Source organism: Lutra lutra, chromosome 7 (assembly GCF_902655055.1).
Source record: "Lutra lutra chromosome 7, mLutLut1.2, whole genome shotgun sequence".
In the NCBI taxonomy this organism is placed as follows: Eukaryota; Metazoa; Chordata; class Mammalia; order Carnivora; family Mustelidae; genus Lutra; species Lutra lutra.
The window spans coordinates 23,445,090-23,459,522 of NC_062284.1; the positions used below are offsets into that span (position 1 = coordinate 23,445,090).

General features: G+C 68.0%; 1 protein-coding gene and 5 non-coding genes across 11 annotated transcripts in view; all 6 read left to right on the forward strand.

Annotated features, from left to right (window-relative positions):
- LOC125105380 (uncharacterized) overlaps window positions 1-14,433 on the forward strand; it is a 77,646-nt gene that overhangs the window by 11,857 nt on the left and 51,356 nt on the right. For 4 of the 6 annotated variants that reach the window (XM_047738827.1, XM_047738826.1, XM_047738828.1 and 1 more), the window contains exons 5-8: window positions 684-821; window positions 3,683-3,820; window positions 6,685-6,822; window positions 10,452-10,589. In XM_047738827.1, the coding sequence (XP_047594783.1) occupies window positions 684-821; window positions 3,683-3,820; window positions 6,685-6,822; window positions 10,452-10,589 (552 nt within the window). Of the gene's footprint in view, window positions 1-683; window positions 822-3,682; window positions 3,821-6,684; window positions 6,823-10,451; window positions 10,590-11,341; window positions 11,433-12,338; window positions 12,482-14,433 lie in introns of all 6 variants that reach the window. The other 2 variants (XM_047738824.1, XM_047738830.1) reach the window with 2 other exon arrangements.
- Window positions 1,073-1,167, forward strand: LOC125105850 (small nucleolar RNA SNORD116). Its single transcript, XR_007129098.1, has one exon. It is a non-coding gene; the product is annotated as a small nucleolar RNA SNORD116 (small nucleolar RNA).
- On the forward strand, window positions 4,072-4,166 carry LOC125105851 (small nucleolar RNA SNORD116). Its single transcript, XR_007129099.1, has one exon. It is a non-coding gene; the product is annotated as a small nucleolar RNA SNORD116 (small nucleolar RNA).
- Window positions 7,074-7,168, forward strand: LOC125105853 (small nucleolar RNA SNORD116). The gene has a single exon (XR_007129101.1). It is a non-coding gene; the product is annotated as a small nucleolar RNA SNORD116 (small nucleolar RNA).
- Window positions 10,841-10,935, forward strand: LOC125105852 (small nucleolar RNA SNORD116). Its single transcript, XR_007129100.1, has one exon. It is a non-coding gene; the product is annotated as a small nucleolar RNA SNORD116 (small nucleolar RNA).
- Window positions 12,667-12,759, forward strand: LOC125105856 (small nucleolar RNA SNORD116). The gene has a single exon (XR_007129103.1). It is a non-coding gene; the product is annotated as a small nucleolar RNA SNORD116 (small nucleolar RNA).

A 14,433-nucleotide genomic window follows, 5' to 3' on the forward strand; every position in this document is an offset into this window, starting at 1 on the left:
AAGCGTCAGGGTGACAGAGTTGACCATCGAAAGCGGGCCTCCGGGCCCGCAGCGGGAGAGGATAGCTAGAGACGGCGTGCTCCGCGTTGCAGGGGGAACTTGGCCACGCGGTGTCTCTGGCCTTTTCCGCCACCCCTTGGGGGTGTCGAACGTGGCGCTCGGCGATTCCGCGGCACCGACCTTGCGGCACGGCGTGGCACGCCGGGAGGCCGGTGGTCTTAGTCCCGGGAGGGCTCTGTCCGGGCCTGAGGCCTCCTTCCTCGGGCGACCACCCCGTGGCCACCAGACAGCGGAAACGCACCCACCCGCCACCTCCCTCCCACACGCCCACGGGGCCCACAGGGGCTCCCCGCCCTCACACGCTACGGCCGCACCCAACCATACACCCCTCCCGCACACACGCTCGCGTGCACGCGCCCCTGCTGAAACACACCCCACTGACCCGGGAACACACACTCCGCCCCCGCAGACTCACACCCGACCCCCAGGAGAGACCCATGCGTCCTCGACCTTGCCTGGCCGGCGCACGTGGCAATCTGCCCGGCTGCCGCCAAGCCTGCGGAACAGGGGGTCAGGAACAGGCAGAGGCACGGCTTCCCCCCAGGCCCGTTCTGAGCCGCGTGGCGAGCTGCGCCCCTGGGTCCGTGGCTCATGCGTGCGTGCTCCTTGTCCACACTTGTCAGGTGCGGTGGCCACGCCAGGCGGGTTCCCGGTCGGCCCAGAGAAGATGGTCTTCCCGTCCTTGGATGTGCGGGGCTGGGCCGGGTCCGCGGAAGAAGTGCGGTCCAGCGCGGGTGCCCTGCGGACGGATCGGCGAGACGGTAAGCCTTCCATTGTCTCAGGTGGAACCGTTGGCGGTGGGATTTCCCGCGCCTGGCCGAGAGGCTGCCAGTGCGCGCGAGCCTTGTGGCGAGCGGGGTCTGGCTCCCGGTGCGAGGTTGCAGCGCTCCTCTGGCTGAGGGGCGTGGGTCCGCACGGGCCGCGCTGCTGCAGGGCTCGGAGGCCATGGGCTTAGCCCTCTGAGCCACCCAGCCTGGCCCGCACAGGTGGCCCGGCGGCCCCAAATGTGCTCGGATCGATGATGACTCCCTCATTCTGCATTCCTTGGAAAAGCTGAACAAAATGAGTGAGAACTCCCTACCGTCGTTCTCATCGAAACTGAGGTCCAGCACGTTGTCTCCCCCGGGGAAGAAGGTAGCAGTGAGGGACAGCTTCCCCTCGGTCACACGCCGGCAGCCACCACCACCACCACCGCCACCGCCAGCACCACCAGCACCACCAGCACCACCAGCACCACCAGCACCGCGTGCTCTAGCCCCCGAGGGTCCTCGGCCTGGGAGAGTGGCGTGCGCGGCTCAGGGCCCGCGAGGCGTTTCCGCGCCTTCGCCGGCCCGGAGGCCCTCGGAGGCGTGGCCGGGCTCTTGGGGCGAGTCGGGCAGATGGCTTCCCGGTCGTGGGAGGCCCACAGGGAGGCGCTGGGCGAGGCCCTGTGTGCGCCTGTCCGGGAGCAGCGTGGGCCAGGGTGGCGGTTCAGGCAGAGCTCCTGGGGGAGCGTGTGGTAGAGGCTGGCAGCGGCAGGCGCCATGGGTTGCGAGGAGGTTCCCGGGCCCCTCCTCCCGGTGGCATCAGTGGTGCGCCCCGGGGGCTTGTGGGTAGAGGGCAGAAGCCCAGGGCCAGGACGCTGCCCTTGACAGCGCCTGGAGGTATCCCCGTGGAGGCCCAGTGGGGCCCCGCAAGGCCCGTGCCGTGAGCCCGGGGCGAAAGTGGAGCCGCCGTGCAGGCCTGTGGGCCTGGACAGAAACGGCAGGTCCGGGGGAGGAAGGCAGGCGGGCTGCTGGCGGGGAGCTGCGCGGCCCGAGCCTCTGAGGTATTCTGACACACCCGGTCATGGCTTCGAGGGCCGTGGGGGCCGTGCCCTCCAGCACCCGTCCCCGCTGGGCGGCCAAGTTGTGGCTACGGGGGCCGGCTTCGGAGTGCCTGGTGGCCGCGTTTCGGTCCCTTCGCCGAGTACCCCCGGGGTCTCCGTCCCCGAGGAGCGGCGATCGCTGGGCGTCTTCCCAGCGTCCCGCAGGAGTGCGATTTAGATGGACCCCAGCACGGCCGGGACGGCGTCCGCCGGCGCAGGCCATGGGAGCCATGGAGGCCTGGCCCCCCGGCGGGCCTGGGCCCGCGCAGCTGTTGGTATTTCTCAGGAGGTCCCTGTGCCTGGTGGACCAGATGGCCCGAAGCCCCGTGGGAGGGTGGGGGCGCTCGAGAGCCGTCCTTGCGAGCCTGGACCCAGGCAAGGGCAGGGCAAGCCCCGGGAGCACGGATCCCAGTCCGGCGCTGTGCCCTGACCGGACGTGGAGCTGGACAAAGGGTCAGCTGTCGTGGCGCTGGAGGAGAGGTGGCCTCCTTCGCTCGCTCCTCGCACCTTTCCGCGGCGTCGCAGTGGGTGAGCGATGCCGCCAGGGCCAGGGTCCTCGGTCCTGCGCCGAGCGAGGGGCCCTGCCTAGCGTCCCGCACGGTGTCTGAGGGAAACGTCCGTTGGGCTCGTGGCCGTGCGCTTCAAGAGCCCTGCCTTGGACGAGCGAGGCCCGTGGGAGCCCCGGGTGGGGGGGACGTGCCGTGCAGGCCGCTGCCTGCGCACGTGGACCGAGCTGCGGAATGAGTGTTCATTCCCTCAGGGGCGGGGCCCACGAAGCCTGCTGGCCGTGGACACACCCGTGCCCTGGGCGGGAATGGGCCCTGCGTTCAGGCGGGGGGCCAGCTGGCCCTCGGCGGGTCACGGGGACCGCTTGCCATGAGCTGTGCTGCCTGACCCGGCAGGGCCTTTCGGCTGAGTGCACGGGAGGTGGCGCCTGGCCCGGAGTCCAAGCCCCCTCTCCTCTCGCTAGGGCCTTGGGGCAGCGTAGGGCCAGCTCCTGATGTCCCAGGGCTTGCCGTTTGCGTGGGCCTGGGGGTTTTGTCGGTGGTCGCTGAGGGTCTTTCTCCCGCGGTCAGGCGGGGTGACGCTGGGGCAAGCGTCAGGGTGACAGAGTTGACATCGAAGCGGCCTCCGGGCCCTGCAGCGGGAGCGGCTAGCTAGAGACGGCGTGCTCCGCTTTGCCGGGGGAACTTGGACACGCGGTGTCTCTGGCCTTTTTCCGCCACCCCTTGGGGGTGTCGAACGTGGCGCTCGGCGATTCCGCGGCACCGACCTTGCGGCACGGCGTGGCACGCCGGGAGGCCGGTGGTCTTAGTCCCGGGAGGGCTCTGTCCGGGCCTGAGGCCTCCTTCCTCGGGCGACCACCCCGTGGCCACCAGACAGCGGAAACGCACCCACCCGCCACCTCCCTCCCACACGCCCACGGGGCCCACAGGGGCTCCCCGCCCTCACACGCTACGGCCGCACCCAACCATACACCCCTCCCGCACACACGCTCGCGTGCACGCGCCCCTGCTGAAACACACCCCACTGACCCGGGAACACACACTCCGCCCCCGCAGACTCACACCCGACCCCCAGGAGAGACCCATGCGTTCGCGACCTTGCCTGGCCGGCGCACGTGGCAATCTGCCCGGCTGCCGCCAAGCCTGCGGAACAGGGGGTCAGGAACAGGCAGAGGCACGGCTTCCCCCCAGGCCCGTTCTGAGCCGCGTGGCGAGCTGCGCCCCTGGGTCCGTGGCTCATGCGTGCGTGCTCCTTGTCCACACTTGTCAGGTGCGGTGGCCACGCCAGGCGGGTTCCCGGTCGGCCCAGAGAAGATGGTCTTCCCGTCCTTGGATGTGCGGGGCTGGGCCGGGTCCGCGGAAGAAGTGCGGTCCAGCGCGGGTGCCCTGCGGACGGATCGGCGAGACGGTAAGCCTTCCATTGTCTCAGGTGGAACCGTTGGCGGTGGGATTTCCCGCGCCTGGCCGAGAGGCTGCCAGTGCGCGCGAGCCTTGTGGCGAGCGGGGTCTGGCTCCCGGTGCGAGGTTGCAGCGCTCCTCTGGCTGAGGGGCGTGGGTCCGCACGGGCCGCGCTGCTGCAGGGCTCGGAGGCCATGGGCTTAGCCCTCTGAGCCACCCAGCCTGGCCCGCACAGGTGGCCCGGCGGCCCCAAATGTGCTCGGATCGATGATGACTCCCTCATTCTGCATTCCTTGGAAAAGCTGAACAAAATGAGTGAGAACTCCCTACCGTCGTTCTCATCGAAACTGAGGTCCAGCACGTTGTCTCCCCCGGGGAAGAAGGTAGCAGTGAGGGACAGCTTCCCCTCGGTCACACGCCGGCAGCCACCACCACCACCACCACCGCCACCGCCAGCACCACCAGCACCACCAGCACCACCAGCACCACCAGCACCGCGTGCTCTAGCCCCCGAGGGTCCTCGGCCTGGGAGAGTGGCGTGCGCGGCTCAGGGCCCGCGAGGCGTTTCCGCGCCTTCGCCGGCCCGGAGGCCCTCGGAGGCGTGGCCGGGCTCTTGGGGCGAGTCGGGCAGATGGCTTCCCGGTCGTGGGAGGCCCACAGGGAGGCGCTGGGCGAGGCCCTGTGTGCGCCTGTCCGGGAGCAGCGTGGGCCAGGGTGGCGGTTCAGGCAGAGCTCCTGGGGGAGCGTGTGGTAGAGGCTGGCAGCGGCAGGCGCCATGGGTTGCGAGGAGGTTCCCGGGCCCCTCCTCCCGGTGGCATCAGTGGTGCGCCCCGGGGGCTTGTGGGTAGAGGGCAGAAGCCCAGGGCCAGGACGCTGCCCTTGACAGCGCCTGGAGGTATCCCCGTGGAGGCCCAGTGGGGCCCCGCAAGGCCCGTGCCGTGAGCCCGGGGCGAAAGTGGAGCCGCCGTGCAGGCCGTGGGCCTGGACAGAAACGGCAGGTCCGGGGGAGGAAGGCAGGCGGGCTGCTGGCGGGGAGCTGCGCGGCCCGAGCCTCTGAGGTATTCTGACACACCCGGTCATGGCTTCGAGGGCCGTGGGGGCCGTGCCCTCCAGCACCCGTCCCCGCTGGGCGGCCAACTGGTGGCTACGGGGGCCGGCTTCGGGGTGCCTGGTGGCCGCGTTTCGGTCCCTTCGCCGAGTACCCCCGGGGTCTCCGTCCCCGAGGAGCGGCGATCGCTGGGCGTCTTCCCAGCGTCCCGCAGGAGTGCGATTTAGATGGACCCCAGCACGGCCGGGACGGCGTCCGCCGGCGCAGGCCATGGGAGCCATGGAGGCCTGGCCCCCCGGCGGGCCTGGGCCCGCGCAGCTGTTGGTATTTCTCAGGAGGTCCCTGTGCCTGGTGGACCAGATGGCCCGAAGCCCCGTGGGAGGGTGTGGGCGCTCGAGAGCCGTCCTTGCGAGCCTGGACCCAGGCAAGGGCAGGGCAAGCCCCGGGAGCACGGATCCCATTCTGGCGCTGTGCCCTGACCGGACGTGGAGCCGGGCAAAGGGTCAGCTGTCGTGGCACTGGAGGAGAGGTGGCCTCCTTCGCTCGCTCCTCGCACCTTTCCGCGGCGTCGCAGTGGGTGAGCGATGCCGCCAGGGCCAGGGTCCTCGGTCCTGCGCCGAGCGAGGGGCCCTGCCTAGCGTCCCGCACGGTGTCTGAGGGAAACGTCCGCTGGGCTCGTGGCCGTGCGCTTCAAGAGCCCTGCCTTGGACGAGCGAGGCCCGTGGGAGCCCCGGGTGGGGGGGACGTGCCGTGCAGGCCGCTGCCTGCGCACGTGGACCGAGCTGCGGAATGAGTGCTCATTCCCTCAGGGGCGGGGCCCACGAAGCCTGCTGGCCGTGGACACAACCCGTGCCCTGGGCGGGAATGGGCCCTGCGTTCAGGCGGGGGGCCAGCTGGCCCTCGGCGGGTCACGGGGACCGCTTGCCATGAGCTGTGCTGCCTGACCCGGCAGGGCCTTTCGGCTGAGTGCACGGGAGGTGGCGCCTGGCCCGGAGTCCAAGCCCCCTCTCCTCTCGCTAGGGCCTTGGGGCAGCGTAGGGCCAGCTCCTGATGTCCGAGGGCTTGCCGTTTGCGTGGGCCTGGGGGTTTTGTCGGTGGTCGCTGAGGGTCTTTCTCCCGCGGTCAGGCGGGGTGACGCTGGGGCAAGCGTCAGGGTGACAGAGTTGACATCGAAGCGGCCTCCGGGCCCTGCAGCGGGAGCGGCTAGCTAGAGACGGCGTGCTCCGCTTTGCCGGGGGAACTTGGACACGCGGTGTCTCTGGCCTTTTTCCGCCACCCCTTGGGGGTGTCGAACGTGGCGCTCGGCGATTCCGCGGCACCGACCTTGCGGCACGGCGTGGCACGCCGGGAGGCCGGTGGTCTTATTCCCGGGAGCGCTCTGTCCGGGCCTGAGGCCTCCTTCCTCGGGCGACCACCCCGTGGCCACCAGACAGCGGAAACGCACCCACCCGCCACCTCCCTCCCACACGCCCACGGGGCCCACAGGGGCTCCCCGCCCTCACACGCTACGGCCGCACCCAACCATACACCCCTCCCGCACACACGCTCGCGTGCACGCGCCCCTGCTGAAACACACCCCACTGACCCGGGAACACACACTCCGCCCCCGCAGACTCACACCCGACCCCCAGGAGAGACCCATGCGTCCGCGACCTTGCCTGGCCGGCGCACGTGGCAATCTGCCCGGCTGCCGCCAAGCCTGCGGAACAGGGGGTCAGGAACTGGCAGAGGCACGGCTTCCCCCCAGGCCCGTTCTGAGCCGCGTGGCGAGCTGCGCCCCTGGGTCCGTGGCTCATGCGTGCGTGCTCCTTGTCCACACTTGTCAGGTGCGGTGGCCACGCCAGGCGGGTTCCCGGTCGGCCCAGAGAAGATGGTCTTCCCGTCCTTGGATGTGCGGGGCTGGGCCGGGTCCGCGGAAGAAGTGCGGTCCAGCGCGGGTGCCCTGCGGACGGATCGGCGAGACGGTAAGCCTTCCATTGTCTCAGGTGGAACCGTTGGCGGTGGGATTTCCCGCGCCTGGCCGAGAGGCTGCCAGTGCGCGCGAGCCTTGTGGCGAGCGGGGTCTGGCTCCCGGTGCGAGGTTGCAGCGCTCCTCTGGCTGAGGGGCGTGGGTCCGCACGGGCCGCGCTGCTGCAGGGCTCGGAGGCCATGGGCTTAGCCCTCTGAGCCACCCAGCCTGGCCCGCACAGGTGGCCCGGCGGCCCCAAATGTGCTCGAATCGATGATGACTCCCTCATTCTGCATTCCTTGGAAAAGCTGAACAAAATGAGTGAGAACTCCCTACCGTCGTTCTCATCGAAACTGAGGTCCAGCACGTTGTCTCCCCCGGGGAAGAAGGTAGCAGTGAGGGACAGCTTCCCCTCGGTCACACGCCGGCAGCCACCACCACCACCACCACCACCGCCACCGCCAGCACCACCAGCACCACCAGCACCACCAGCACCACCAGCACCGCGTGCTCTAGCCCCCGAGGGTCCTCGGCCTGGGAAAGTGGCGTGCGCGGCTCAGGGCCCGCGAGGCGTTTCCGCGCCTTCGCCGGCCCGGAGGCCCTCGGAGGCGTGGCCTGGCTCTTGGGGCGAGTCGGGCAGATGGCTTCCTGGTCGTGGGAGGCCCACAGGGAGGCGCTGGGCGAGGCCCTGTGTGCGCCTGTCCGGGAGCAGCGTGGGCCAGGGTGGCGGTTCAGGCAGAGCTCCTGGGGGAGCGTGTGGTAGAGGCTGGCAGCGGCAGGCGCCATGGGTTGCGAGGAGGTTCCCGGACCCCTCCTCCCGGTGGCATCAGTGGTGCGCCCCGGGGGCTTGTGGGTAGAGGGCAGAAGCCCAGGGCCAGGACGCTGCCCTTGACAGCACCTGGAGGTATCCCCGTGGAGGCCCAGTGGGGCCCCGCAAGGCCCGTGCCGTGAGTCCGGGGCGAAAGTGGAGCCGCCGTGCAGGCCGTGGGCCTGGACAGAAACGGCAGGGCCGGGGGAGGAAGGCAGGCGGGCTGCTGGCGGGGAGCTGCGCGGCCCGAGCCTCTGAGGTATTCTGACACACCCGGTCATGGCTTCGAGGGCCGTGGGGGCCGTGCCCTCCAGCACCCGTCCCCGCTGGGCGGCCAAGTGGTGGCTACGGGGGCCGGCTTCGGGGTGCCTGGTGGCCGCGTTTCGGTCCCTTCGCCGAGTACCCCCGGGGTCTCCGTCCCCGAGGAGCGGCGATCGCTGGGCGTCTTCCCAGCGTCCCGCAGGAGTGCGATTTAGATGGACCCCAGCACGGCCGGGACGGCGTCCGCCGGCGCAGGCCATGGGAGCCATGGAGGCCTGGCCCCCCGGCGGGCCTGGGCCCGCGCAGCTGTTGGTATTTCTCAGGAGGTCCCTGTGCCTGGTGGACCAGATGGCCCGAAGCCCCGTGGGAGGGTGGGGGCGCTCGAGAGCCGTCCTTGCGAGCCTGGACCCAGGCAAGGGCAGGGCAAGCCCCGGGAGCACGGATCCCATTCTGGCGCTGTGCCCTGACCGGACGTGGAGCTGGGCAAAGGGTCAGCTGTCGTGGCGCTGGAGGAGAGGTGGCCTCCTTCGCTCGCTCCTCGCACCTTTCCGCGGCGTCGCAGTGGGTGAGCGATGCCGCCAGGGCCAGGGTCCTCGGTCCTGCGCCGAGCGAGGGGCCCTGCCTAGCGTCCCGCACGGTGTCTGAGGGAAACGTCCGCTGGGCTCGTGGCCGTGCGCTTCAAGAGCCCTGCCTTGGACGAGCGAGGCCCGTGGGAGCCCCGGGTGGGGGGGACGTGCCGTGCAGGCCGCTGCCTGCGCACGTGGACCGAGCTGCGGAATGACTGCTCGTTCCCTCAGAGGCGGGGCCCACGAAGCCTGCTGGCCGTGGACACACCCGTGCCCTGGGCAGGAATGGGCCCTGCGTTCAGGCGGGTGGTCAGCTGGCCCTCGGCGGGTCACGGGGACCGCTTGCCATGAGCTGTGCTGCCTGACCCGGCAGGGCCTTTCGGCTGAGTGCACTGGAGGTGGCGCCTGGCCCGGAGTCCAAGCCCCCTCTCCTCTCGCTAGGGCCTTGGGGCGGCGTAAGGCCAGCTCCTGATGTCCCAGTGCTTGCCGTTTGCGTGGGCCCCGGGGTTTTGTCGTTGGTCGCTGAGGGTCTCTCTCCTGTTGTCAGGCAGGGGGACGCTGGGGCAAGCGTCAGGGTGACAGTGTTGACATTTGCAGCGGCCTCCGGGCTCTGCAGCGGGAGCGGCTAGGTATAGACGGCGTGCTCCGCTTTGCCGGGGGGACTTGGACACGTGGTGTCTCTCGCCTTTTTCCGCCACCCCTTGGGGGTGTCGAACGTGGCGCTCGGCGATTCCGCGGCACCGACCTTCGGCACGGCGTGGCACGCCGGGAGGCCGGTGGTCTTAGTCCCGGGAGGGCTCTGTCCGGTCCTGAGGCTTCCTTCCTCAGGCCACCACCCCGTGGCCACCCAGACAGCGGAAACACACCCACCCGCCACCTCCCTTCCACACGCCCACGGGGCCCACAGGGGCTCCCCGCCCTCACACGCTACGGCCGCACCCAACCATACACCCCTCCCGCACACACGCTCGCGTGCACGCGCCCCTGCTGAAACACACCCCACTGACCCGGGAACACACACTCCGCCCCCGCAGACTCACACCCGACCCCCAGGAGAGACCCATGCGTCCGCGACCTTGCCTGGCCGGCGCACGTGGCAATCTGCCCGGCTGCCGCCAAGCCTGCGGAACAGAGGGTCAGGAACAGGCAGAGGCACGGCTTCCCCCCAGGCCCGTTCTGAGCCGCGTGGCGAGCTGCGCCCCTGGGTCCGTGGCTCATGCGTGCGTGCTCCTTGTCCACACTTGTCAGGTTGCCGTTTGCGTGGGCCCCGGGGTTTTGTCGGTGGTCCCTGAGGGTCTCTCTCCGGCGGTCAGGCTGGGTGACGCTGGGGCAAGCGTCATGTTGACAGGGTTGACATCGCAGCGGCCTCCGGGCCCTGCAGTGGGAGCGGCTACATAGAGACGGCGTGCTCTGCTCTGCCGGGGTGACTTGGACACGCGGTTTCTCTGGCCTTTTTCCGCCACCCCTTGGCGGTGTCGAACGTGGCGCTCAGAGATTCCGTGTCACCGACCTTGCGGCACGGCGTGGCATGCCGGGAGGCCGGTGGTCTTAGTCCCAGGAGGGCTCTGTCCCGGCCTGAGGCCTCCTTCCTCTGGCGACCTCCCCCTTGCCACGCAGACAGCGGAAACACACCCATCCGCCACCTCCCTCCCACACGCCCACGGGGCCCACAGGGGCTCCCCGCCCTCACACGCTATGGCCGCACCCAACCATGCACCCCTCCAGCACACACGCTCGCGTGCACGCGCCCCTGCTGAAACACATCCCACTGACCCGGGAACACACACTCGGCCCCCGCAGACTCACACCCCACTCCCAGGAGACTCTTGCGTCCTCCACCTTGCCTGGCCGGCGCCGTGGCACTCTGCCCGGCTGCCGCCAAGCCTGCCGAACAGAGGTCAGGAACAGGCAGAGGCACGGCTTCCCCCCAGGCCCGTTCTGAGCCGTGTGGCGAGCTGCGCCCCTGGGTCCGTAGCTCATGCGTGCGTGCTCCTTGTCCACACTCGTCAGGTGCGGTGGCCACGCCAGGCGGGTTCCCGGTCGGCCCAGAGAAGGTGGTCTTCCCGTCCTTGGATGTGTGGGGCTGGACCGGGTCCGCGGAAGAAGTGCGGTCCTGCGCGGGTACCCTGCGGACAGATCGGCGAGACGGTAAGCCTTCTATTGTCTCAGGTGGAACCGTTGGCTGTGGGATTATCCGCGCCTGGCCGAGAGGCTACCAGTGCGCGCGAGTCTTGTTGCGAGCGGGGTCTGGCTCCCGGTGCGAGGTTGCAGCGCTCCTCTGCCTGAGGGGTGTAGGTCCGCACGGGCCGCGCTGCTGCAGGGCTCGGAGGCCATGGGCTTAGCCCTCTGAGCCACCCAGCCTGGCCCGCACAGGTGGCCCGGCGGCCCCAAATGTGCTCGGATCGATGATGACTCCCTCATTCTGCATTCCTTGGAAAAGCTGAACAAAATGAGTGAGAACTCCCTACCGTCGTTCTCATCGAAACTGAGGTCCAGCCCGTTGTCTCCTCCGGGGAAGAAGGTAGGAGATAGGGACAGCTTCCCCTCAGTCACTCTCTGGCCGCCAGCACCACACCAACATTGCTGATGATGCAACCCCTGCCACCGCCAGCCCCACCAGCACCGCCACCACCATCACCTTAAGTCCTTGCTTTCCCTGCCTCTTTCCCACAAGTCTTTGTTGCCATTTGGTCTGCAGCAGGTACCAGTGGGCAGAATCCGGGTGGGACCAGGGCATGAGAATTGCGCTCAGAGGAGTGGTAGACAAGGCTTTGGTATGTGGGAAGATGCTGACAAAGCCTTGCTGACTTCTGTTCCAAGTCACATGTGGTTCCAGAGTGGTCTCCGTTTGGGACAGATTTAGGGACTTCAGGCCTGGTGATGGTCGGGTCTTTTGGCAGGCCAGGCAGTGCTTCCGGTCAGATGCTCAGCCTCCTCTGGAAATGAAGTCCTGGGACGTGCTGCCCCAGCCTGCGGGCAATTTTCGGCCAGGTCTGAGGGCCCCAGAGCTGCTGGCTGCACTGGCTTGAGGGTGCCCATTGGAGGCGGGGGGGTCGGGCGGGTGGTTTTCTCACTCGGGGTCACCGCCTCATGCGGCTTGCTTCTGAGCCTGCAGGAATGAGGGGAACGTGACTTTCTATAGGGTGGGTTTGTCTTCAGCCCCATGGGACCTTGGGTATCTTGAGGCTTGGGTGGGTTTTCTGTATGGAGGAAGCGAGGGGATCGGGCCATGGCAGGGAGGATAGCAGCATTGGGGCCCACCTGTTGGGAGGCCACTTGCCCCCACCCCAGACCCGGGGCTCATTGCTCCTGGAGTGATTGCCCTGCAGCCACGGGGAGTTCCCTCGGTTCGGCTCACTGATGCCGCTTCGTGTCGCTGGGGTGTGCATCTCCTTGTCGGTCGAGTATGTGCTGGGTGCGTGGTGGGTCCCACCATGGGGTGGTGGCTGGTTTGGGAGGCACTCGCGCCAGGGTCATACCCCGAGGGGGAGGGCAAGGTCGCTTTGTTGCCCCTGGTGCTCGCTATGGAAGCTCCACATGCAGGCCCTGTGCCCACCCCGTGTAGGTGACCGGTGTTGCGGTATGTGGTCTAGGGACTCGTTTCCATTAAAGGACACAGTGTGCGGGCTATCCTATGTCTCGAACCCACCACCTTCCCCCCCCCCCACAACTCTCTCCCTTTCCTGACACCATTCCCTCCATTCTCCCCCACCCGGCCCCATGCCTGCGTGTTTGAAGCCCTCCGTGTGTAGGCCTCGGTCCTTAGGCAGAGGACCAGCCACCCCCCATCATAGGGAGAAGTAGAACAGAGTGTCCCCACTGCGTGGCACTGGCATGGACCCCCACACATGTGTCCGCCGGGCTGAGGCACTCCTGTCACTTCTCCCCACATCCCAGGTGGAGTTGGCTGAACGCGGGTGTCTGTGACCATTGGCGAATCCCATTTGCCTGATCCGCGATGCCCTGCCTGTGAGTCAAGGACGCCCCTGGGGAGGCAGGGTGTATAAGCTGCAGTCACCTGGGTGTCGCCCGTGTCTGCGGTAAGTGTCTCGCCCCTGCCACAACGAGACTGGGTCTTTACTGAGGCCTCCTTGGCCAAGGATGGCTCCTCTGGCCGCCCCGTGTCCTAGGCCTTGGTGTTCACAAGGGCCGACGTGTCTGAACTTAGTGGCCATGCTCGGCTGGAGCCCGGCCCTTTGAATCCTCTTTGTCCTGAGACGTGCTTGGATCGATGATGACTCCATATAAATGCATTCCTTGGAAATCTGAACAAAATGAGTGACGATCCCTACCGTCGTCCTCATCGGAACTGAGGTCCAGCACACGGTTCCCTGCCAGGGAAGTCCGAGTGAAGGAGTCAGGCCACCCAAGATCATTGTCACTAACTTGGAGTGCTCGGCACGTGGAGATGTTGCCCCTCTGGCCGTGGAACTGCTCCGTGGCAGAGGGAGACCGCCCCCTCCTGTAGCAGATGGCCATCAGGGGCCAGGGCAGTCTGGGGTCAAAGGTCTGGCTGTTGCCAGAGAATCCAGGAAGGGCAAGCGTGCCAGAGGTCGGCCGCCCACGCAGCCCAGAGCCCCTGAGGCCCTCCCTGTCACCCACCGCTCACCGCCACCAGCACTGCTATTCCCGCCATGGCCCCTGGCCTCTGCTCCTCCAACTCCCTTGTACGTTGTCCACTGCAGGGCAGAGAGGTTTTGGACACAGGATGGGAGGAGGGCCCTGGGCCAGGAGTGGACCATGCTTCCTCTGTAGCTGCTCCATGTCAGAGAATATGCGGCCCGCTGTGGTGGCCGGGCAGCCTCAGGGAGTTCCGGGACTGGGCAGGACGGTGACTCCGATGACATCTCCTGGGCCAGAGTGTCCATCCTTTGGGTCCCGGCCACCGTGGAGTTTTACATGGGGTCATAGGCAGGCAAAGGGCTGTGGCACATGGGGGCCGGGAGGAAGACCTGGGCAGAGACCAAGGCAGCTAGAACCGTCGTCCCAGGAAAGACTCGGCCACGTGACGCCGGGATGGGAGGCTGGCAGAACCTCCGCCGCAGGGCCACTTCTCCCCGTGCCGGAGGCTCTCGTTGAGGAAGGCTGCCCGGGTGACAGTGAGCCACGGGTGTGTGTGGAGCCCGACTGTGGGGGGCGTGATGCGTTTCCTTGCAGTTGGTGGCGGCAGCACCTGGGCACCCTCATGGTGCCCGGCTATGTTTGGTGGGACAGGTCATATCTGGAGTGTGATGTCCTTTGGAACACCTTGTGCTGGCATGGCAGTGGATGCGCTCGTGGAGAGGCTCCTTCAGGGTGGGTTGCCGGTGCCTGGCTGCTTCCCACAAGTCTGTATTGCCAGTTGGACTGCAGCAGGCACCAGCAGGCAAAATCCGGGTGGGACCAGGGCACGAGAATGGCGCTCAGACGAGTGGCAGGCGAGGCTTCAGGATGTGGGAAAGCCTTGCTGCCTGCTGGTCCAAGTCACATGTGGTTCCAGAGCGGTGCATTTGGGACAGATTTAGGGATCCCGGGCCTAGAGATGGCTGGGTCCTGTGGCAGGCCAGGCAGTGTTCCCAGTCAGAAACTCAGCCTCCTGTGGCACCGAAGACCTGGGACGTGCTGTCCCAACCTGCGGGCAATTTTGGGCCAGGTCCCAGGACCCCAGAGCTGCTGGCTGCACCAGCTTCTGAGGGTGCCAATGGGAGGTGGGGGATGGGCGGGTGGCATGAGCGCATGGGGTCGCCGCCTCACATGGCTTGCTTCTGAGCCTGCAGGAATGAGGGGGACATGATCTCCTATAGGATGGGTTTGTGGTCAGCCCCTCGGGACCTGGGGTATCTTGAGGCCAGGGTGGGTTTTCTGTATGGAGGAAGAGAGAGGATTGGGCCATGGCAGGGAGGACAGCAGAGTTGGGGCCCACCTGTTGGGAGGCCACTTGCCCCCACCCCGGACCCAGGGCTCATTGCTCCTGGGGTGATTGCCCTACAGCCATGGGGAGTTCCCTCAGTTT